The sequence below is a fragment of the Epinephelus lanceolatus genome, chromosome 9, assembly GCF_041903045.1.
Source record: "Epinephelus lanceolatus isolate andai-2023 chromosome 9, ASM4190304v1, whole genome shotgun sequence".
In the NCBI taxonomy this organism is placed as follows: domain Eukaryota; kingdom Metazoa; phylum Chordata; class Actinopteri; order Perciformes; family Serranidae; genus Epinephelus; species Epinephelus lanceolatus.
The window spans coordinates 38481718-38505516 of NC_135742.1; the positions used below are offsets into that span (position 1 = coordinate 38481718).

General features: G+C 39.4%; 1 protein-coding gene across 1 annotated transcript in view; it reads right to left on the bottom strand.

Moving 5' to 3' along the window:
- zmat4a (zinc finger, matrin-type 4a) overlaps positions 1 to 23799 on the bottom strand; it is a 225278-nt gene that overhangs the window by 24468 nt on the left and 177011 nt on the right. The window contains exon 6 of the mRNA XM_078170954.1: positions 11478 to 11574. Coding sequence (XP_078027080.1) covers positions 11478 to 11574 — 97 coding nt within the window. The remainder of the gene's footprint in view (positions 1 to 11477; positions 11575 to 23799) is intronic.

The window sequence follows — 23799 nt, forward strand, 5'->3', positions numbered from 1 at the left end:
TGCTTCATACTACTCCACTGCTAATTTGGTCTTTACTATAAAACCTCACCTCAGTGAGTTCACGCCCATTACAATGGGAAACTCAAGCAAAAACCACCAAACTTCATTGAAAATACAGTCATTTTACTTAGGTGGACATGGAAGTTGCATTTCTGCTGCCTTGATCAGTTAGTTTGTGAGGTAAAGCTGAAAAAACTATTTCCTTGGTGGCTGTAACAGCAGCAGTACATTGCTTAGCTTTCATTTGGTTCATCAAAGATGCTAGCAAGGCAACACAGTACATAAAATAAGCCCAACAAAAATGTCAAATAGGACAGTCGATCGTGTTTAACTATATATGTATCTTTAAAAGCTACAGTTACAATTGCAAATAACAGAAAAAAACATGTTTGCCAATTTCACATATCTCTGCAAGTGAAATCAATTGCCAGTTGTCTACCAGGAAATGATTGTTGATGTTACCGTGACATCACTGTGATATAGTCTATACTGAAGTTAGCCCATTAAAACAGTTGCAATGGCAAAGGTACACAGAAAAATGGCCACTGTTCTGACCATCCTGCTACATTGATTTGAATGGGAATGTCTGTTCTACTCTCATTCTATGTCTATAGTTCCATTGGGTGCTGTGCACTTTCAGTGAGTAAAATATGCTTATTATGATTATCATTATTATTATTATTATTATCATTTTGTATTTATGATTATGACAAAAATATACAACCATTTCTTGAAAACCAATCCCTAATGATAATTTATTCATCTTGAATTCATGGGCAGATGTGCTCAGTGTGCCCAGGGAGTGAATAGAGATGGATCTCTGATCTTTACTCACGGAAGAGGATTTGTGACTAGATTGTTTAAAATAAATTGGCCAAGGGCTTGCTGTCTGCAGTCTGCTTTCACTGCTTACTCTCCATCTGTGTGGTAAAAATTGTTTTTAACAAGCATATTATTGTAAATAGTATTTATCCATACATCAAGCCTTGACTATTTGAGCGATTTGACTGACTCTGCACATTTTCTCTGGAGCAGAAATGGGACTTAAATAGGAAAAAGTCACAGAAAATTATCTGACCCACCGATCCCAAACACTGTGACAACATACCCAACAGTCAGGACTGTAGACAAGGCTTTCAAAATACTGAGATCATAAGTCCAAATTCTGTAAGCAAAACTTCACATACATTTTGTTTAAACACAAGCTGAAAAAAAATCTATGAATTCCTTGATTTAACTGTTATTTATATATTCTGTAAATTGTATCTCCCTACTTTATGGCGTGAAGCCAGGTAATTTCCTACATTTACAATTAATATATTTCTTTTCTTTTTGCTTAAAAATGTTAAATACAGTAAAAAAGACCAATATTATATTATATTATATTATAGTCTTAAACATGTAGTTTGTGTACAGTAAAGTCTTAATGTCATCATCCAGATGTCATGGGGGGGGTGAGGGCCCATCATCTGTTCCAGAACCGCGGTCGGATGGTCGGATGGTCGGATGAATTTCTGACATGTCAGAACTTTTGGTCGGCCGGCACAGACATTCGCACAGTTGAAGCAGAGCCACGAACTGATTCGCCAACATCTGTGCATTTATCCCTCACTGCGCCTGCGCGAAGACATAGATCACCATGGCGACGCGTCGGCGGACTGTAAATATGGAGGCCAGGTTGGTTGAGCTGTGGCAACAGTATGAGTGCCTGTTCGACGTTTCTTCTTCCACCTACCACGAACGCTATCAACGAGAGAAACGCAGGCAGGAGATAGCCAATATTCTTCAGCTGCCTGGTAAGTTTTTTCTGCTCTCATTTTCAAGCAAGCGCAACAAACATACAAGCTAGCGCGCTAGACGAGGTACAACACACACACACACAGAGGGTGCACCCGGCTGTAGCTGGCTTACCTCCAACTCTCGTAAAATGGACAAACCATACTGTCCACGTCTCTCAAGCCATCTGCGAGACCATATGCGCTGATGCATCTTCTTTTTGGACGTTTCGGCACACAGTATAGCGCAAATTATCAAAGCAAACCGCTTGTCCTGCACTTCCGGAACAAATCAGAGCTTTCAAATGTATCTTTATTGACAGCTGTTAACGGGCAGGACAGTCAGCAGGGGCCGACGAGCCATTTTCACCCGTACAGTGTGAGCTCTCTGATTGTGCTTGATGATTGGAACGTACAGTGTGAGCACATACATCGTGAGCTTTGGCCACACATCGCAGACGATTCACTCGTACAGTGTGAGCTGGTATTAACAACAAGATTTTAAAAATCTTACAGTGTATGCTGGGCTTAAGTAAACTGTTCTTTTACACATTCATGAATAAAATTCCAATAAATTGGGCACAGCGGATGAGCAAAAGCAGAAGAGCAATTGTGAAGAAATGTCTTGCAGCTGAACTGAACTGAAGAATCCATACATGCCTGCCTCTGTGCTGCCAAGGGCTTGTTTCTAAAAGGGGCATGTGTGACGTGTACAGTAAGCGCTGGGTGTTACAGTGGACAGATGAGAGCACAGGCACTTGTTCCATTTGTGGCCACGGAGAAGAGACATAAGGCAGTATTGGAGCAAAACAGGTAGGCGTTCATCCGGCTCTGGCATTACGATATGTCAGCTTGTTTCATATCTCTGGGCTGAGCATGGAGCAAACCACCAGGATAAACAGAATAAATCATGCTGCTCCTGTCAGACAGTACAACCAGCTGGATTTAACCTGGCTGAATTCAATACATATTGCAGTATGTTCTCCTGGTGTGGCTGAGGACTCAGCATGAGTCAGAGTACAGTACTCTATACATAGCCATGTCATCTTTCCAGTCACCCTACTATGCTGACTTAAAATTACACTATGCTGTGAAATGAAACAAAGACTTCCTTATGTGTATTTTTAGATAGGTTAGCACAATGGCTCTTTGGATGGAAATGTTAACAGTCAGTGTATCCACCACTTTAGTCCAGAATGAAATATCTCAACAACCATTGGATGGAATGTTGTGCAACCATTTATGGCTTCCAGACGTTGACCTACTGATTTGGTGCTGTGTTAACTTTCCCTCCAGCATGATCGTGAAGTTGACTTTTTTTGTTCTTTACTGAAATGTTTTAACAACTATTTAATATCGCAACATCTATTAAATGAGTTCTCAAATAGTTTTAGAAGTTTGGAATCAGTCTAAAATTCAGTACAGACATTCATGTTCTTTAATTTATTACCAAATACCTGCTAAAACTAATGACATTCCCGTCATTGTATTGAGCTGTATTTTGTGTTCAATGCTAATTAGCAAATGTTGGCATGTTGTAATGCTAAACTAAAATGGTGAGCATGGTAAACATTATACCTGTTAAATATTTACATGTTAGCATTGCCATTGGAAGCATGTCAGCATGTCAGCATGCTGACATTAGCATTCAGCTCAAAGCACCGCTGTGTCAAAGGGCTCTTCTATGCTTGACGTTGGATACAGAGACAGACGGAGCCTTCTGTCCATACTCTTCATTTTGTCCGTTTTTGTGCAGGTTTTTTGAAAGCGTACAGATGAAAAGGGGTAGTACCATCAGAGATCATAGAGGCAGTGCAGCACAGCAGAGGCAGTGTAGCACAATTCAAGCAAGATACAACTGTAGGAGACAATAAAGAAATTTAGATAATGGTGGAGTGAATCGGTAATATATAATAATATATAGTTAGAAGAATTCACCATCCACCTGTCCAGATGTATATAATGGCTGCAGACCACCACCATCTACAGCGCTGCCTTCATTTAAAGGTACAGTATATAGTGCCATTTCTTGGCTGTTATATTACCATCATAAAGGACGCTTGGAAGTATAAAGGCAGTGACAATTACAACATTTAAAATGGACATATCTATTTTTGTACGTAAAAGGAGTATAAATGAGCTTTGAGGGTGCTTTCACACATGTAGTTGGTTTTTGGTCCAGATCAAGGAGGAAAAAATGTTACATTATTGCCTTTTAGTTGTGCTGCAGTTTTTGATAATGAACCAAGAGCAGTGAACACAGACAGGTTCAACAGGTTGACAACATGTGTTACCTTGGTTACCAAATAATTTACATCAATATATACATAGCTTATATATACTGATTATAAGATCTCAGTTCATGATCACAGATGGATTTAATAGTAGTTTGTCTTATGTGATCATGCTAAAATCACATAGTGTATCTGCTATCAGTATCCTGTGGTTGGTCTGTTTGCTTTCATACCACTTAAGGGTCTGCTTGAGGAGAAGGGTCTTAGTACGTTTGTTTGGTCCGCGCCAGGGGTTGATTGACAGCTGTCACAGCAGGCCAAACCAATTGTAGTAACTGGGCAAACACACCAAGGTTAGTTCAAACCAAACCAAGCATTCTAAGCCCAGCCCCTCAGAGATGAAATCATGATTACTGACTTTTTTTTTGCATATGATATTACAAGAGCTGGGATATAACAACCAAATAAAGCAATTGAGATATTTTTATCTTGATTTAAAGCAAAGCATTTGCATGAATTGATGAGATACAGCACCAGTTTATAGTGTGTACATCAGTCAGAGTGGCTAATTGTCATCAGACAGACACAAAACATCTGGAGATGAATTATCCATGACTTACCATTTCCTGACTATTTTTTTTCCCAAATGACTGGTTCACTGACACTATATGCCACAGCAACTACAAATCTAAAATCTGGATGGTAAAAAAAAAAAAAAAAAAAAAAAAAAAAAACTTTTACGTAGGGGATTTTTCAGGCTTTCTGCTGGCAGGGTCGATGCCTCCAACTTATAGCAAAAAGTATATTTTTCAGAAATGATGGATTTATCTTCACTGATGTGTATCCGACAGTATACAGTTAAGTTTTCAACAGTGCTCTAGTGCTCAAAGGTCATGAAAACAACTCAACAGTGAGAAAAACAACCCATTTACTGTCACATTGCCTTTCCACAACAGTAGTCTCAGAGGAGTGGATATCAGATTTGGAAGGGTAAGAATACTAAATGGTTATCTTCAGGTACTGACTATAACCAAGATACAGTAGTTGTACTGGGCTTTGGAAATTAACCTTTCAACCACTGTGTCTAATGATCTGCATCAGCAGTGAAGCTAATCACTGTGGCTAATCACTTTCTGCAGCACATGAGAATGGTTGGATCTAAAGCATATCTGTATGCACGTGTGCCTGTGCTCATGCATGTAGGATGAATACACACACATGTGGTGGTGCTTGATGGATGGCTATCCTGGGAAAAGGTGATGGCACAATAATTACACTGTCAGTTTGAGTTGACCCATCGATAGCAGCAGCAGAGTCCGAACGCACTGATGTTTAAACCCTCTGATTTGCTTACACAAGAAAAAAATGCAAACAGGATATTAAAATGGATTAAAATTAAAGTGAAACCTTAAAATTGATTTACATAAAGGAGGAAGAGAGTTTTAATACCAAAGTTTAAGGAACCTCTTTTAGTGTTGCATTTGCAGTCTGATGACCTCAGTAACAGCTTGCAAATGTCCAAAAACCAAATCAATATTTGTCAGGTGAAAACAAAGTACCTGATCCTTGTTAGTTTACCATATGGTGAGGAAAATTATTTTCTGTGTTTAGGACTCCCGATGTCATGTGAACCGATACTTCCAAAACAAGTTGATGCCAAAATTCCAAAAATGTGACATTTTTCTACTCATTTTCGTTCAGTACCGTAGGTACTGGAGATGCAATTCTTCAAGACCTAAGAGGACAGCATATATCTACAAGTCTATTAGACTGTCGTTAAATATTTAGAAGATGGCAAAGGGTAACTTTAACAACAGCTGTGCCTTGACTTGGGAGAACTGAGTATTCACACAACAAATGTCAGCAGCGTGATGAGGCGCTGGGCGCTGCACATTGGCCATTTTATTCTGGACACCAGGAGAATTGAAAAATGTTCAACTTTGAGTGTTTTTTAGTGCTGTAATCATTACTGGGTCTGCTCAGAGTCAATGTGCACTGCTTAACACGTAACAGGAAGGCCAGAAAAGCTGATTAAATGCAGTGTAATTTGTCAACCACCACGTAACTGTCAGCTGACAAAACAAACAACGTCAGTCTACAGGGCAAAGGCCATGACAGCTTTCCTAATTGACAAATAATTGCTGCTTCATTCAGGTCGTTGTTCACTTACTGGCACCTTAACTGTGGCGATATGTTGTTCAATATTCAGCGAATATGACCCAAAATGATTACTTTAAATCCGGGTTATGGGCCGGGCTGCGGGTCGTGTTTCAACGGGTTGGACCGGGTTGCGGTACTAATTGGCCTGATGCGCGGGTTTGCGGTTCGGATGCGGGTTTGTACGTCGCCGGGTCGGGTCAGGGTGGATCTTGAAAACTGGACCCGTGCAGGACTCTGGTGGGGATTGACTCCCTTTGGGAGCCACCCTCAAGTGGCCATTAGAGGAACTGCAATTAATTCAAGTTTCCTCACCCACAAAATCTCATGAACCCACTCAATCTAGTACTAGTCCTTTTGACAAAGGAGTGTATGTTTGGTATCGACTACTAAATTTTTGGTATTGTGACTGGCCCCTCTATATATAACCAGGAACTAATTTGAGTTTTGAATTTTTTTCCAACATAATGAAAACCCATAAGCAATAACATTTACCTTATCATGCTGAACTTGTTATTAAAATGACTGAAGACTAATCCTGCCTAAATGCTTTAAGGTCAAATCCCTGCAAAGGTTAACACTTAAAAAGAACAGCATAGATCCTCAGATTGACTAGGAAGCAATTGCTTTTTGGTATTTACTCCGTGGTCAATGGAGGGAAAGAGAGGCCACTAGAAAGAGCTCTAGCAGTTCCCCTCATACTGAGGTCAAATGGGTTCTTTCTCCTTTCCCCTTAGTAAACACTGACCAGTCACACCAGGCTAACATCTCCTGACATCTCTGCAGCGCTCAATGCAGAGCTCCTCCTCTCTTTTTTGGTGAAGGACCACAAAAAACCGCTTGGCTATTTTTGTCTTCGCAAGACGGGCTGACTGTGACGCTCCAACAGAGTCAAAAAAGAGAAGAGCTACTTTAGGCTCTCTCTACTTCAGGTTTGGAAACTGAGGAGGCGAGAGCAGAACACAACTGTGAGAAGGGGAAAAAACAGAGATCAGAGGAATATACCATAAAGCCAAATCACACCAGTAAATCTTAAGGCAGAGTCAATTAGGTTAGAGTTTCCTGCTTTGAATGCCAGCAGCAAATCAGGGGATTTAAACATCAGGGTTGTTGTACTCATGTAGCTGGCTTGTTAAAGGAGTATCGATCACAGTTCTCATTAGTACACCTGTCATGAATCGGTAATTTGTTCCCCTGCTGAGTCAAAATTGAATTTCCACATTGCTTTGCCGCCCTTGGTTCATCTTAGCAAAGAACAGCCATATAGGCATGCAGTTTGTGAGCTTTGTTTCCAGTTATGTAGAACATAACTGTGAGCCTTTTCCTATCGATGTGACATAATCAGACCCACACACACACACACACACACACACACACACACACACACCCTAACCTTAGCTGACCTGGTTAGTTGTGCAAGCATTGACCACAAATGGAAAAAATATCAGTAACTAAAAATATCGATTGACTAAGACCAAAGGATGTGAGGATAATGTGATTTTGGGACCGTTCAGACCAAATCTGCCACTCTGATTTAAAGTGTGATCATTTTCTAGGCTTGACTTTATGTTAAACACTATGCAACATTTAGAGGTAGACAGAGTCACCAGTTTGGACAGTTAATCAGCACTAATAAGACATTTTACAGTCTATGGTTACTGGTGGGACTTGGCTCCAGCAATATAATGTCGAGTAATAGGGCGCAAATTCATGACTGAGTAAATGCTGCCCTTTCCTGTTTCAAATTAAAAGCTCTTGTTTTCAAATTAAAGCCCTCAAGCATTTCATACATGCTCCAGTCAAATATTAAGTATATATTAAGTTTTAAGTAAGTATTTCCCATATTTGGAATATAAGTGAAATTACTATTTGACATGGAGGCTCCATACATTAAGTAGACGTAATGTCATAAGCCCCTTTCCCACTGCACAAACATCTTTCCAAATGTGTGGCCGGCAAGTTTGAAAGAGAGACTGAATAAGTAAGATATATATTATATATATTTATATATATATATATATATATATATATATATATATATACATAAAATGAAGTAACCACAGTATATCCATGCTTCTTTCTACTGTTTACAAACCTGTTTTCCAACCTATCTGTTAAGTTGAATATGACACACCAGAAGAAAAAAAACAACACACGTGATATCGGCAGATTAATGGGCTATCAGCTTTTTCCTGTTCCAAATATGAGCCTTTCAAAATCCACTATTAGCTGACCTCTAGCTTTGTTCAAAACATAACCATGAAGGAATCCTGTTTAATTAACTTTCCCAACTTCCACTCATTTCATTTAGGCTTAGATACACTGTAAATGGCTGTGTGTAATTCTGTTTCTTTAGTACTGTAGTGACGAAGAGCACCAGACACATAAAATATTCTCAGTCCTTCTCTGGAGTCTGTAAAGCAGATAAGCCTTTATTCTGTCCGTGTAAACTGGCGTTAAACAAATGACCTAAATAGACCCAAGGCACCATTGTGGGCTATGTTGATGCAATCAGGCTGGTCTGGGTGGAGGCAGGGGGCTTGAGGGTCGCGTGTGGTCTGAATCTCCTGTGAGAGCTCTGCCCTGCTCAGCGTGAGGGGTGGCTATGTGTGTGCGACAGTATGATAGGATCTGCATGGAAACCCACTGGCTCCAACAAGGCGGCACAGGCATCTGTGAATAAAGCACGGGGCTGTTAAACAGCATGTCACGTCTCCTGATGCCAGCATCTCTGTGGATGTGTGCAGCCAGAAACTGGCCAACAGGGGGAATTAATTCCAGGACACGCACCGTGTAAGCCCCATCAATTCACACCTACTGCCCAGGGCCCACGGAAAATCCCTCACAGTATGCAGTCCTCTTGTTCTGATAAAACTGCTTTAGGTCAAGTAATTGGTACAAGGAAGTCTCCAAGAAGATAAAAGAATTGAAAAACATGCACAGAACTGTAGCAGATACACATTCAAGGCAAAACACTTTATGTTACAAGTTCGAGAGACATCTTTCCCCCCTAAATCACCTTAAATCATATTAATTGCTGGTAGCTGTTTTGATTTAAGTAGCATGAATGCCTTTTACAACAATTAGAATAAACCAGAAAAGTGAATTCAGTAGAGTACAGATTTCCACCAGGCTGTAACCTGAGGTGATTGCTGACACTCAAGACATTCCTGTTATTTTTGCAGAGGTGCCGTAGCACGTTTCAGAAGCTAATAAAAATACACCCCTTGTCTATTTTTGACGGAGCCACAATATGTTGCACAGAGCAGATTGTGTTTTCCTGTTTGTGAAATATAGATACAACGTAATTATGAGGATATATGTATTAACTTTGTCTGTGCCCAGCAAAATAGTTGTAGGAAATAACAATGAACACAACTAAAACAGATTAAAAAAGAAATAATTTAACTACATAGCCATACTTACACATAGTTATGGTAGAACCACAGCTATCATGGAAAAATAACCAAATCAGCAAAATCTGCAAGTCTAGAAAACTGGGCATGTCTATCTGCCGCTTCTGGTGCCAAGCGGCAGACAGAACCTGGTTGCAGCTGTGTGTGGTGGAATTTTCCCTTCCGGCTCCTATACAATCAAGATAGCAGCAAAGATTGAATAAAAAAGAAAATAAATAAAGGAGATCTTGTCATCTTGTGTCATACCTAACCTTACTGGATCATTACATATCAGGTATGGGATTAATCTGTTGATGCTACAATTCAAAATGAGACTAAACTTTTCTATGGATGTCAGTTAGTGAGCCACAGCAAAGGTCAAAATGTGTCAGAGGTCCTCGAGCATACAGTCATACATGTGCACACAAAATATTAGGCTGACTGACAGACCAAATACAGAGCTCGACTGTAATGGCTGCCAGGTTGCCAGTGTCTACCATTTTAAGAAACTGACAACCAATTCTTGGCCTTTTGTTGCACATCAATGGCAACCACTTTTGAAATACTGTAGGTGTGGGAATCCCCAGAGGATCATGATAATTACATCACGAAAAAATATTTTTGCGATGTTAAATATGTTGCGATACACAGAGTATTGCGATTTTATATATATAACAAAACTTAAATAAAAGCCATGTAGCAGCAAAATGTATCTGGTGGACTGAAAAAGCAATTGATGATATTATTCAAGTAGGCTGCCTCAAAAGTGATAGTTGGCACTGTGTGATGATACATTATTGCCATATAATAAATAGGGAGGCAAACAGCAAATAGTGTTCTTAAAAAATATAAATTAATAAATAAATACTTGTTGCATTGGTGAATTAAATATCACAGACCCAGACAATGCTGCATGTGTGTCAGGTTCAAACTGTAATCTGTTTTAGAGAGGTAATCCTGAATGAAATACAAAAAAAGTGAAATCTTTGGAGGCCAAAGTATCCTGGCACCTTTGATCTGGACAGAAAATTATTCTACACACATGAACAGTGTCAAATAAAACATATTTAGCTACTGTTAAAAATCTTTTAAACACTGTTTCAATTGTCAACAATTGTCATCTTTAACCTGATGTATAACTGCAAAGTATTTTAATTTCTCAAGCTACAAGATGACCAAAGATGGCAACCATATTTTCAGTTTCAGCAACCAGAACCTGACACCTGGTTGCCAGCCCTGAGGGCTGAACAGAAAGTACCCAGATACAACATAGAAACCTGTGTTCATTTTAGATGCAGTGTCATTTGTTTGGGAACATTTGTAGATTTGCTTAATGGCGCATGAATTTTTAAAAGCTTCGTCCCAGTATTAATTTAAGATACCTGTTGTGACCAGCAGGGAATTAGCTGTGTGCAGATGTTTTTAAATGAGCTCTTGTTTTATCGCTGGTCGCTAGACAGAAGTCTGCTGGAGAGTTTCAGCAGACTGCCTGTTTGTTGTGACTTTACTATTAGAGCTTGTTGATTCTCAGCTTGAGATTGGCTCCTGCAGGCGCTGCGACCACCAGCTACATACAGTGTAAAAGCAGGAAAAGGCTCAGTTATAGAACTTTTCTTAAGATTGTAGACTGAACTTAAACAGGGGAGGAGAAATCACAGGATGCCCTCAGCAAAATGGGCCCATCTGAAATTTCTGTCTCAGCAAAGCAGCCTCCACAATACTGTCATCATTTATGCATGCAATGTGTAATGCACTGTATCTGAAGTGCAAAGGCCTCCTTAAGAAGCAGGGGATTTCAATGATGCAGATCAAAGCAAAGATAACAACATATTTTGGGCCAAGAATGAGGTGTGGCATTTAACATTTAGCACTGCATCATAATAGTTAAAAGTGTAAATGAGCTCTGTTCCACTCACTTGTTTTGGTGCTTTGAGCCCTGCAGATGTGCATGGTACTGTGCCACAGAGTTCAGTGTGACGCTGCAGACTTCACAGGTGTAGCTCCGTTTCAGACCTGGAATCAAACAGAAATACGTCTTAAATGATTTTTTTTTAAAAACATACAGCCTGCTTTTCATTCAACATTATAATATGCTTTTCACTCCCCTGCCCACAGTCAAACCTTGACAGACCTCCTGCAAAAATATTTCCTCCCTGCAGATACATTTCAGTCTAACTGTATGTGAGCTTTTTTGTGTGTTTTCAAGATTGCCATTGCTGATAAATGCTGTTTGTGATGGAGTGGAAAAAATCAATTAGGCTCTGGCAGACAATGAAATCTCATGCATTTTAAATCCCAGGGAAATACATTTCACAGTTTAATCTGAAAACTAGTACTCGAGACAATTATGCTTTAGGTTTTTGTCAAGATAAAGTGACGTTTATATGCATACTTTGTGCTGATCAGTCCTCAGCTTGAGCTTCAAATCCAACAACTCAGCTGACCCTTGGATGACCCTTGGGTGTGAAGTAAGAGTAGTGTATTCTATGAATGTTAAACTTAATGTGAAAATGAACGTCCTGTTTTGTAATATTTTAACTGAATAACTGATAAATGAAAAGTTAAGAACTTTTCATTGTGCCACCCACATTAGCTCTGGGCTATACAGAGTATGCTAACATGCTAACAATGACATCTTAACAAGCTAATGTTAAGCTGTATAAGGTTTAGCATTGGCGTTTTGGGTTTTCGCTATCTTTCTTTGTTTTTTGGAGTAAGATGTGACCATATTTGGAGGAGCGAGGGGTGGACACTGTGCCTCTTGGATGTGTGCTGCTTATGTTGTGTTCAGAGCGGGCACAAATAAAACAATTTGCGCAAGTAAAGTCAATGTTAAGACATTAAGACGCTGCCAGGCGATGCCATGGATGCAACGAGAATGACATGACATATGCAAATTAAACAGCATGAATAAAGCAAGTAAAACAATTTTCCATCATATGTGAGAGTTAAAAAATCCGAATTTCAGCGACCAATTCACACTGAGATAGCCAATCAGCACTGAGATCCTCCAGAGACATATGACGCCAAGGACGAAACAGCGTAAGTTCATTCATCGATTCAGTGATACCATGCATGTATGACGCGAGTTATTTGCACATATAAGGCGAGTCAACACAAAATATTCTTGCATTCAAACTCGCGTGAGGAATGTGATGCGGAAATTTGCATTGCATTTGGTGTGAACACAACACTAAAGTCAGGCACCTGGTTGTTACCTTTTTACAAAGCCTCAACCTCACTTGAACACTATGGGAGTACACGCCCACAAACATCTTAGGCACAGAAAATAAGGAGATAATACAGGGCTGAATCTCCCCAGAAAAATACACCACCACACACTTCTAGTGGGCTATAAGTAATGATTAAGAGGGATTACTTCTGTATAAATCTATAGACTGTTTAAGTGGAAAATCCTGCATAGTATAATTTTAATTGGTTGCATGAAATATGTAAAGTTTGCACTCCACTGTTAGACCCGACCATGCCAGGGATGGTTGTAAAATGTCTACAATACACATGATAAATAAATCAAATACTTAAAAGATAATTCATCATTCACGTTAATGTGACTGATTGTTTTTTCTTAAAACATAATTATGACCTTCTTTGCACCAGGCTACATGAGCAGAAAAAGGGGTAAGGGGAAATTATAACGCAGAGGGAGTGTCATCACTCCAGCTTGTTTCTGATTAGAGGAATTCGAGGTGTCACAACCATCCCATGTCACAAGTTTTCCTGGTCTCCCCTATAAAGAGGGATGTCAGGGTATCACCAAAGCCATGAGGATTTATCCTCTGGGTACCATGAATGTTTGCACAAAATAACAAACCATCCAGGAGTTGCTATACATTTAAGTCCAACGTCTTTAAATCCAATTATTCAAAAAATAGGTCCTTCATTCCAGCCTCATTTAATACCAAAAACTCGAGAGAAAGGAATCAACACAACTCAGGCTGTATACAGCACCTGAGACCTTGAGGTGTCTGATTTATTTGAGATCAACAAAACTGAATAAGTTGTCAGAAAAATGTTAAATCATACATCAACAACGTCCTCAGTGTCTGATAATGGTTTCATTGAGTCAGCGCCCTGTTGCTGCAAATTATGAGCACCCTGTGTAATCATTGTCATGTTGTACTAATCTTATTGTGGAATGAAAAATGGCCGTCCTGATTGCCTCGCTCTCACAATTGAGTTAACTCCTTCATAAATATGCCTCGGAGCAAAAGGCCAAGAGAATATAAATGTCACCCTGCACTCATTGAATCACATTTCCATATCCTCTTCAATCACATTTCCCACATGAATGATTGTTTACTCTGAACCGTCACACTGAGGAATGAGCTGCTGAAACACAGAAAGCGTATTTGTTTTCTTCTTTCAGGGCAGTGGTAGATGATGTTGAAATTTTGCAGTTCGCTAACAACTTACTTCACAGATATTGATGTCAGCTGTTTTCTCCCAACATTTTGATGGAGGCCAATATTCCCCACAGAGAGAGAGGCAAATCTCTACTTTTCACTTTCCTCCTGATAAGCTGCACAATAACCACTCTGTCAGTCTGCTACCACCAGGACTGAGATTTCAATTTTGCACGGTCGTCCCCAGACGCAGTCATGAGCTGACATTAAAGTTCTGCAGCAGGCGGCGAGGGTCGGCTCTGCAGTGGCCCTTTGACAGCTTGCCTCTCAAATAATTTTTGAAAGGGTGAAAGATTATGCAGCGGTCCCGGTATCCATCACTGCCAGCCACCTGCGGCTCTTCCCCCATGGTGCTGACCTGCATGAGCGATGAAGCACCGGGAGCCTTCGGGCCTCTGTAGTGCTTCCCCTCGATCACCTGTACTTCCCACTTTCTGAGGCATTGCCGGCGAGTCATTGGAGACTCGTTTTTTTTGGTTAACTTGTCCCGTTGCTGAGAAAAGAGACACAGCTCGGGAGAGGATGCAGAAGAAGAAAAATGTTCTCTGCAGTCTCATTTATTTTGGTTAACTTGGAATTGTGCAAAAGCAAAGTAACAGGTTGTGGAGCTGAAGTATGCAGAGAAAAATGCTGTCTGATGTCTTCTATCTCATCTTACACTCGCACGGGTAACTTAAGAAACTTAGAAAGTAGAAATAGAAAAGAAAGTTGCCCATGGGTAAACTACTGAAACAAAAAATATTCGAAAGGACCTTCAGTGAATGTAATTTGAATCTGCTCATCTCAGTGCCTCATTAAACTGACTTTTTTGAGTACAAACCTGGGGGCTGTTTTCACAAAACATCCTGAGGCTAGAAGTACCTCAACTGGCTGAATAAGGAAGGACGTGTCCATACTACCTTTAAAGATTCTAAGTTCTTGGTCTCAGGGTAGTTCATAAGGCCTTGTAGCACTAAAACTCAACGGGCAACTTCCATATTTTTCAACCTGGACCCTTTTCCTCATGTATTTTGTGCCCAACTGACTAATGAGAGCAACAAACAGGCTGCAGTGCAACCATTCAAAGCATTTGTGCACTGTCAATTTAAGTCCATAAAAGTGCTTGTTTTTGCCACTGACAGGCTCAGATTATGGGCTTTCCAAAACCGGATCCTACCCTCTCCCGGCTCAGTCTCGGAGTGTCACTCTGTTTGTTGTTACCATCACAGCTGAAACTCCCTACATCAATGTGTAGGGTGGAATCACACACTTCCCTCTCTGCCGCAGAAAAAGGAGCTGTTATTATATTTGGTTACCATGGAGAAAAGTAAAATACTCCCATTTTATGTTCTTTATATGTATTATGCTTTTTTTGATTTGTGCTGTTTATAAGAATTTTAGAAGAATGTATTATCCTTTTGCCATTGAAATAAATAAATAAATCGTAAGTAAATAAACAGGCCTAACGAAACAAATAAATGACTGAATAATACATAAATAGGTATAAAACATATCTCTGAGATTCACTGGTGACATTTCTTGCCTTTTACTTTTGTAAACATCTCATTTTCACTCTGATGTTTAGCTGTAGTTTTTTAAACAGTTCCTGTTACAGTTAACTATAAACAGGACTACTGTTTTATAGAGATTAGAGAGGTGTAGATTTGATCCTATGTACAATATAGCATTTCAGATGTCATCATCTGTATGACAATATTACCACATTACACTACATTACATTCCTAAGGATAGTCTTGCAGAACTTTACGTGTTCAAAGTTTCTTCCATGACAATCACAGTTCTGCGTTGCACATGGTCAGTAAGCTGGCATCAGTGCAGGCTTGGTATTGGAGGGTTTTATAACCTACTTTATTATTAACTTTATGTTATTCCACTATGTATCCCTATTTGATTAATAGTAATATTGTTTGGGCAAATATATACCCCTCAAATCTGCATAAACATTATTTGCTACAAAAACGATTTGTAAGATTGGCAACTTCCTTCAATGTTAATCAGGCCTCTGTTCCACTGTTTGGAAAACTAAACCTTTTTCTCAGTATATGATAGAAATATTCATCAGATATGTGTGTTTATATATAAATAAATGTTCTTACCCTATTCTTTACCATCATTGTTTAGCATTTTTTAAAATTCTTTAATTTAAATTTAATTCATATAATACCAGACAGGGTAATCAACTCCACCTTGCTTTTTACAAAACAACGTGGCCAGTACTCGCCTCAGATAAGATAAGATAAGATAAGATAAGATAAGATAAGATAAGATAAACCTTTATAGTCTGTCACAAGTAACAGAAACTTGTCTTTGGCAAGCTCCGAAATAAAATACACAAGAACACACAAAACACAATAGACATTATACAAGATATACGACAAAGCAGTGTATCTGGGTGGGACTTCAGTTGTTATTTTAAACTGTTCAGAATGGTGATGGCAGTGGGAACAAACATTTTTTTTGTATGTGTTCTTCCGGGAAAGTGGGACTTTGTAACGGCGACCTGATGGTAGTAGTTGGAAGGATGGGTGCAGGGGGTGGGTGGGGTCCTGTGTGATGGCAGTGGCTTTCCTGGTGTAAAGTTGGGTGTAAAGATATCACTGTGTACAGATTTAGAACACCAAAGTACATGTTAAGAGTTCCTCATCCTTAGAACATTATAAAATGAAATTAGCATTATCATGATGTATAACAATTTCTTGACTTTATATGAATATATTTTTCCTCTTTTTTTCCCCTTTTTCTCTGCACTGTGTCCTCTGTATTGGTTTTTAATGGATTACTTTTCACTGACTGCTCAATGTGCTTCCTGTTGTCATTTATCTTTTGTTGTATTTCTAACGTTAGTTTAGTTCTTTGTCTACTTTTCTCCCTCCCTTGGTTGAAATAAACGCTGAATTCACCCAGTCTGATGTGAAAATATGCTGGCTCTACAAACGCTAAAATTATTGTTTATTTAAAGCATTTGGTGGAAGGGTCAAAAGTGATTTAGGGCTGTTTTTGGTTAAACAAAAATAATCTTACTGTTTAAAAAAATAGGTCTATCACTGTAGGGATCCGTTCAGTGATGTTGTCAGACACTTAAAATAAAAGCTGAGCCTGTCAGTGGCAAAAACAAGCACTTTCAGTGAACATAAACTGACCATAGCGAATGCCCCGAATAGTTACACTGCAGCGCTCTGGCTCAGCACTGGACCAGTTTCAAAAACTGTTGTTCCCATTAGTTACTTAGACACAAAGACGTGGAAAAAGGGCCACGTTGAAAAATACAGAACCTTTAAGCCTGAGAGTCACTAAAACCTACTCAAAATATGTAAGCTGTTCTATGTAATGTGTCTTGTGTCAGTTTTGGAAAAATATACTGATAACTGATAAACTTTTAAGCATATTTTAATGGCAGGTTAATGAGGACAATGTGATTTGCAGCACTGAGTAACCTGACATACCTCAGCCTGTCAAACTTATTCGTCTCATTTAAATGAATAATATGTTAATTGTACTCCTCTGTATTGATGAATAATTAATTTCACACTCACTAACAAAGATCAGTAACCTGGCAACCAACTGCTGTAGCTTTGAAGCTCCCCAATAAAAGTCTCTCTCTGCAGCTTTCTGAATAAGATAAAACTTTGCTAGAAGCTTGTAGCACCATGTGGGAGGACTGCCAGTAGAAAGACAAGATTCTTTGTGAATGTGGCACAGGCATGATTCACAGTTTATTGTAAATCATCACCAAGAATGTTAATGTGTTCACGTTAACCTTTCATTGGAACTGTGGGTGTAAAGCTTGACCTATGCAAGAGTCAAAGATTCGGCTGCATCACTGCACAACCACAGATCCAACCTGAATCCTGCAAAACCTCATGATCAATGTTTGTAGGGGAACTTGTGCACTGAGCAGTCAGCACAAGGCACATTATGCTAGTGTTAGCAGCTAATGCTACTGATAACTGGCCCCCGCTGCTCCTGGTTGCTGAAGGTGTATACTGTTGTATTACAGGGGCATGTGTTCATAGGACATTACTGAAAATACCAAATTTATAATGATGACAAGGACCCAGGAACTGACGTAAGCAACAAACAAACAACACAATCTTCCTCCTTAGGGACTGGCTAAAAAGTTCCTCCCTGTGTTTACAGGAATTAGACATTAGTTTCAGTGAGTTTCACATGAATCTGTATCATTTTTGTATATGATCGTGGACTGTTGGGCCGTTCTCACTCCCAACTACAACTCCCGAATACTACAACCACTTTGTCAGTGGACCTCTGTGACAGACACTTACAGACAGAAGCACCCTTTGCAGTGGTACGATGCATATTGGGTGTAAACAGCGAGAAAGTCTGCATATGGTGGGTGGGTCAAACAAAGAAAACAAAATTTCACCCAAGAGCCTGCAGTTCATTTCTGTGTGTAATGAAAAGTCAATTGACATATTTTGCTAGTTTGTGTAGCATGCTACACACTATGCCAAACCATAATGTCATTTTTCTAAACCTAACCATGTGCTTTTATTGCCTAAAGTGAAGGAGGTAACTGAAAAACTAAGTGTTTAACCAACAATGTAAGATTATTTTGAAAAAGGAAAAAAAACAACTATATGCATGTAACAAGCAGAAACTCTAGGTTACATTTCCTTTGAAAATAGAGGTGTACTTTTAACCTTTATTTAACCAGAAAAAAACCTTTAGATTAAAAATCTCTTTTCAAGAGTGTCCTGGCCAAGACAGGTAGTACCATAAAGTTACAGACAGACAACATGGAATAAAAATACAAAATAAAAAATATACAAAGCTCGAAAAAACAAGCATTATAAAACACCTAATGGGATTATTACAGGGAAAAGCCAAAAAGTATGTTGATATATGCTATAAGTGAACTATAAAAACATAAAACAGGGGCAACTACATGTTTACAAAGACCAACCAAAATACACCTTGACATTGGCATATAGATAATTATGTACAAAAATTCTGCAAGATTGCTTTGAAACTGCCCAGAGGAACCAATTAGTGCAACTTTAAGTCCTTCTGCAGAAGATTCCACATGTAAGGAGGTGCAAATTTAAATGCTCATTTGCCAAACTCTGTCCGTGCCCTTAGTACAGACAAACAACATGTTCTGTTAACAGAGAGCACAACCATTTTCAATTTTTTGCTAATGTACACACATAAATATGTTGAAAATATGCCAAGAATAGTTTGTAAACAAGAGAGTGCCAGAGAAAATGTCTGCAAAATTTTAAAGACAGCCACCCAACCTGAGCATACGGGATACAGTGATGAGTTAGGGGCTTACAGTTAGTAATAAATCTCAATGCACCATGATACACAGAGTCCAGAGCATGTAAATACTGGGAGGGTGCATTCATATATAATACGTCCCCACAATACACAGTGCCAACCGACGCAGGACACGTCGCATTTTGAGGTGTGCGTCCACTGACAAAGTGGCGGTATTTGACAAGTTGGAATGAGAACATGCTGTGACTGTGTATACATGCTGTGTCATATGAGAGGGAGAAATATTCCTTAATGGACCAAAAAGTCCCTTTCACTTTTGAATGCAAACCATCTACTGCACAGGAGCACTGATGGAAAGTGAATAAACCACAATCCAATCTCATTGAGAGCTCATAGAACATGGTAACTGCAAGCCATACCTGGCACACTCGCCTCTACATTGACTAACCAATAAGCCACAGATTGGGGTGCTGAGTTGAGTTATTTCATTTGCTCCCTAGTAAATCTCCAGTTGTCTCTCAGCTAATTGAGACCTATTGCCTGAGCCGTTGGGAGGGAACATGGTGGCAGTATGACTGATCAGCGGTGTAGTTCTCTGTGCGGACTGTTTATGAGCAGGGAAAAGGTGGTGCAGGTCCAGGGTTCATGCTAAATTAACCAGCAGCCATCTGCCCACTCAGATGGTGCAGGTTTAGCTCATTCCCTCTCTGATTGCAGCAGGGTGCCCAGGCTGAGAGAGCATATGTTAAATCTGAATCCGTACAAAACAAATTGTTTGGTAAGTTGCAACTGCGGGATATAATATAATAGATTGCTTTGTGAAATGGACTTTCGGAATGAAATCATTCAAATGTGTTTTCAGGCCCTTGAAGCAATAAAACAGGCATGCTCACCAAATCACAGATAAGATTGGTCTCCGAAATTGGACGCAGTTTCGAAATGGGCAGTAGAGATGTAATATCTTGATGAGAAGAGGCATTAGCTAGGAACAAATGGCTGGCCTTCTGCTGGGCCAATCTAGTGTTTAAATTGAACCAGTTAGCGTACATGGGGACAGACTAAGCCCTTTGTTTCCTCTTGAAGAGGACCTTGATCAGCCTGCTATTAAAGCATTAATAGATCTATTTTAGGATAGGAGGGGGTGGCAAATATAACACAGCCAAGAGCAACAACTTGAGAACTGCAATTGTAGGGCTCTCTCGAAGGATGAGCTGGAAAAAGGCAGTGAGAGAGAGGGAGACAACGTGCTAAATCACATCTGCCAGAAACGCATCTCCGATTAACGGCTATGATGGAGTCTGGAAAAACACAATTTGTCTGTCGGGGTGTTTGACAGGCCAGACTATGGTCTAAATTTAGTGTTTTGGAGTGAGCACTGACAAAATAACACTGTGTCTTCTTTTGGCAGCTACACAAGAAATCAGAAGAAACTGAGTGACCAAGATAATAAGACAAATCTACAAGAATGTGACAGGAGAGTTCAGACAGCTGAAAATGACATTCTTAAAATAACATGTCCTTAATCCATGTTCAATACTTCTGAGTTTACAATCAAAAGTCAAAATTTACAGAGGCACAAAAATGTTAAAAGTATATTCTCACATTTGCTTTTTTCATTTCTGAATGGAAATACAAATTTGTAGCTGTGCCTGGTTGCAACCAGCAGAATACAGATAATGTAACACTTACAGAGTGGTATTTTGTTAATGCCAGTTAAATGCATATGCATAATAAGGTTGATGAAATGTTTCATTTAGTTTGTACGTTAGCTGAAGCTTGACTGAATATTGATATTTGTGATAAAACTGTGCCATGAAGCCCTGTTGAAATTTTAAGTCACATTTAGTCTGACTATTTCTAGATGTCTTCTTAAAGATTTTTTTATAAGGCTTAAAAGTGGATTTGCTTTGATTGCACAATTTCATTTGTTTTTAGGATGCTTGAGATGCTCAGAATGGCATTTTGTAAAAAAAAAAAAAAAAAAAAATCCTGCATATTAATCATTCTTTATTGTCTTTACTGTTTTAATCTTGAGCAACCAATTCCTTAGTAGGGCGAAGTAATCACATTGTTCAGTTAAGCCTGACCAACTTCATTTACTGAATTTGCTTACAATTAAAAAGAACCCTTTAAAGCAATCATTTTCCTAGATTTTTTCAGCTGGTTTGGCTGTTACCAGGCCATTAAATCACTGTTATCAGTGGCTGTAATTGTCATAGGTGTGAGTTAGAAGCGGCCTGTCACACCTACTACTGTAGGTTCAGAAGGCCATTATCAGGCCATTAAAGGGGCATTTATTGCTAGGTGGCAACCTCTTGTGGTTGTAATCCTATGACAGGAGCAGAGGTGATGTAGTAACAAAAGTGAGAACGTGGGCGGGACAGAGGGATAGTGGGCAAATTGAACTAACACAGGACTTTCACCCAGGACAGTGGCGTTTGAGTCCAGTGTGAAATCAAAAGTCAACATTGACTTATTTTAAGTAGCGACTACTGTTTTAACTGGCATACAACTATGTTTTCCTAAACCTAACCACATAGCTTTTGTGACTTAAATTAAATCATCCTAATATGTCACAGAGACTAAGGAATAATGTTCATATAACATACTGATCTCACTGACAACAATAGTACGGCCAGAATATTCACATTTTTAAAAAAAAATTTACGGTCCGCAAATCATGTTTATGTTTTGAATTTGTGTTTTGGCCTGTTGCGCCACCCACCGCCGTCTACCTGTCACACAGTCAATAGAGTCTCAGCATCAGTTACAGTTATGACTGAGCTACAGCAGCACGGCAAGCAGCAATAGCAGTGTCCCGGTACATAGCATTAGCAGCCGGCTCCTCCTCAGCTGTATCCCAGCAGCAGCGTTAGCAGTGTCCTGGTACATAGCATTAGCAGCCGGCTCCTCCTCAGCTGTATCCTGGCAGCAGCGTTAGCAGCAGAGAAGCCGGACTTGCTCGAACGGTCCGCTGGAAAACCGAAGATCAAGGACGCGGCAACGCAACCCTGCCACGGCAGCCACCCGTGGGCAAACAAATCAGTGTCCAGCGTGCTGCTGTCTAGCAACCTCGAATCTGTAGGGGGGGGGGGGGGGGGCAGACACGACTCGCGGCAGTATTTTGAATTTGAGTGCAGTAACCGTTTTGGCCACATTCTTACATATAGGGCCTTTAAGCTAACAAAAGTGAAAATGAAATCTAAAAAACTGCAATTGTTCAACCACATTGATTATGCAAACAGCCATTAAATGGCCTGATAATGGTCTTTGAACCTAATAGTAGGTGTGGCTATCTCTGAGGCATAAAACCAGAAATAATGGCCATTTTATACACTGAAAACATCCAAATCAGGTGATTTTTTAAGTAATGTAATTTTTTTCAAATTTTACAGTGATAAGCTTAGAAACACAATAGTGCCATAGCCACTATCTGATGCTACTTGTTCCAAATATGCTAATGGTAACACAAATTGAGCAAGGTTTCGTCGCGCCCGATACCCAAAATGGCCATTTAGCAATTTGGAGAATGGCATTAGAGGGCACTGAGCTGTGAAATACCACTATTTCAATATAAATCCCAAAACAATCACAAAATTGTTCATAAACAAAAAAAAAAAAAAAGTTTCCTTAACTGAAACCTGCTTATACCACCAAACTCATAATATTACTGGCTAAAAACATGTAGCAGTCATTCCTACTAAAGCCTGTGACCGGACAGCTATTCACTGAGAGGAAGTTAGGCAGTCCATGTCAAAGCATTGCGTAGCTTAACTGACTAGCTAACTAGCCAATAACAGCCACATATACTACCATGAAAGGTTGTTTTGCTGCAGAGATGCTAGCACGAGGATAGTTGATGTAGCTTTACAAACCCACACAGAGCTGTAAAATAATGTTTTGGTAAATATTGGCAAAAAAACTTCATTTGTCAGAAACTTTTCACAATGCATATGCAATGAAACTAGAATAGTTTGCTCAGTACAAAACTCAATGCTTTGCCTTACACTGACCTTGATATGTTATTAGTCGAATTTTCTGTCAGTCATATCCACTGAAAGATCATTGTTGACAACTTTAAACCAAATAACCGAGATTTTTGTCTAAAGGATAACACATTTATGGGACTAAATGCTTTGGAGGGTTTGTGCATTGGACTCTTATGATGACAACTGTTTGACATTTATAGCGATCGACTTATGTTTGTCCTCACAGACAAGACAAAGAAAGGAATTTTCCTTTAATACACTCCCGTTAAAAAACAAGCATCTATTGTAGTGGTGATATTGGGATCTTTTAATGGTTTGCACTGCTGGAATCATAAGACTTTGTGCTATCACAAGATATATAGTTTGCCAAGGTTGTGTTAGGGCCAGATCACATTAAGAAAATGAGTTTGTGCAGAATAACTCAGTGCTTAGTGGGCAGCAGTTGATAAATGAGTTAAATGATATATTGTAGGTGAAATTCAACATTTACTATGAATTTTTCACACCATAGCTGCTCATTTTCACACAACTCCCACGATCCCACTCCCCTACTGTACTGAGAAAGAACAATACGTCACTGCCCG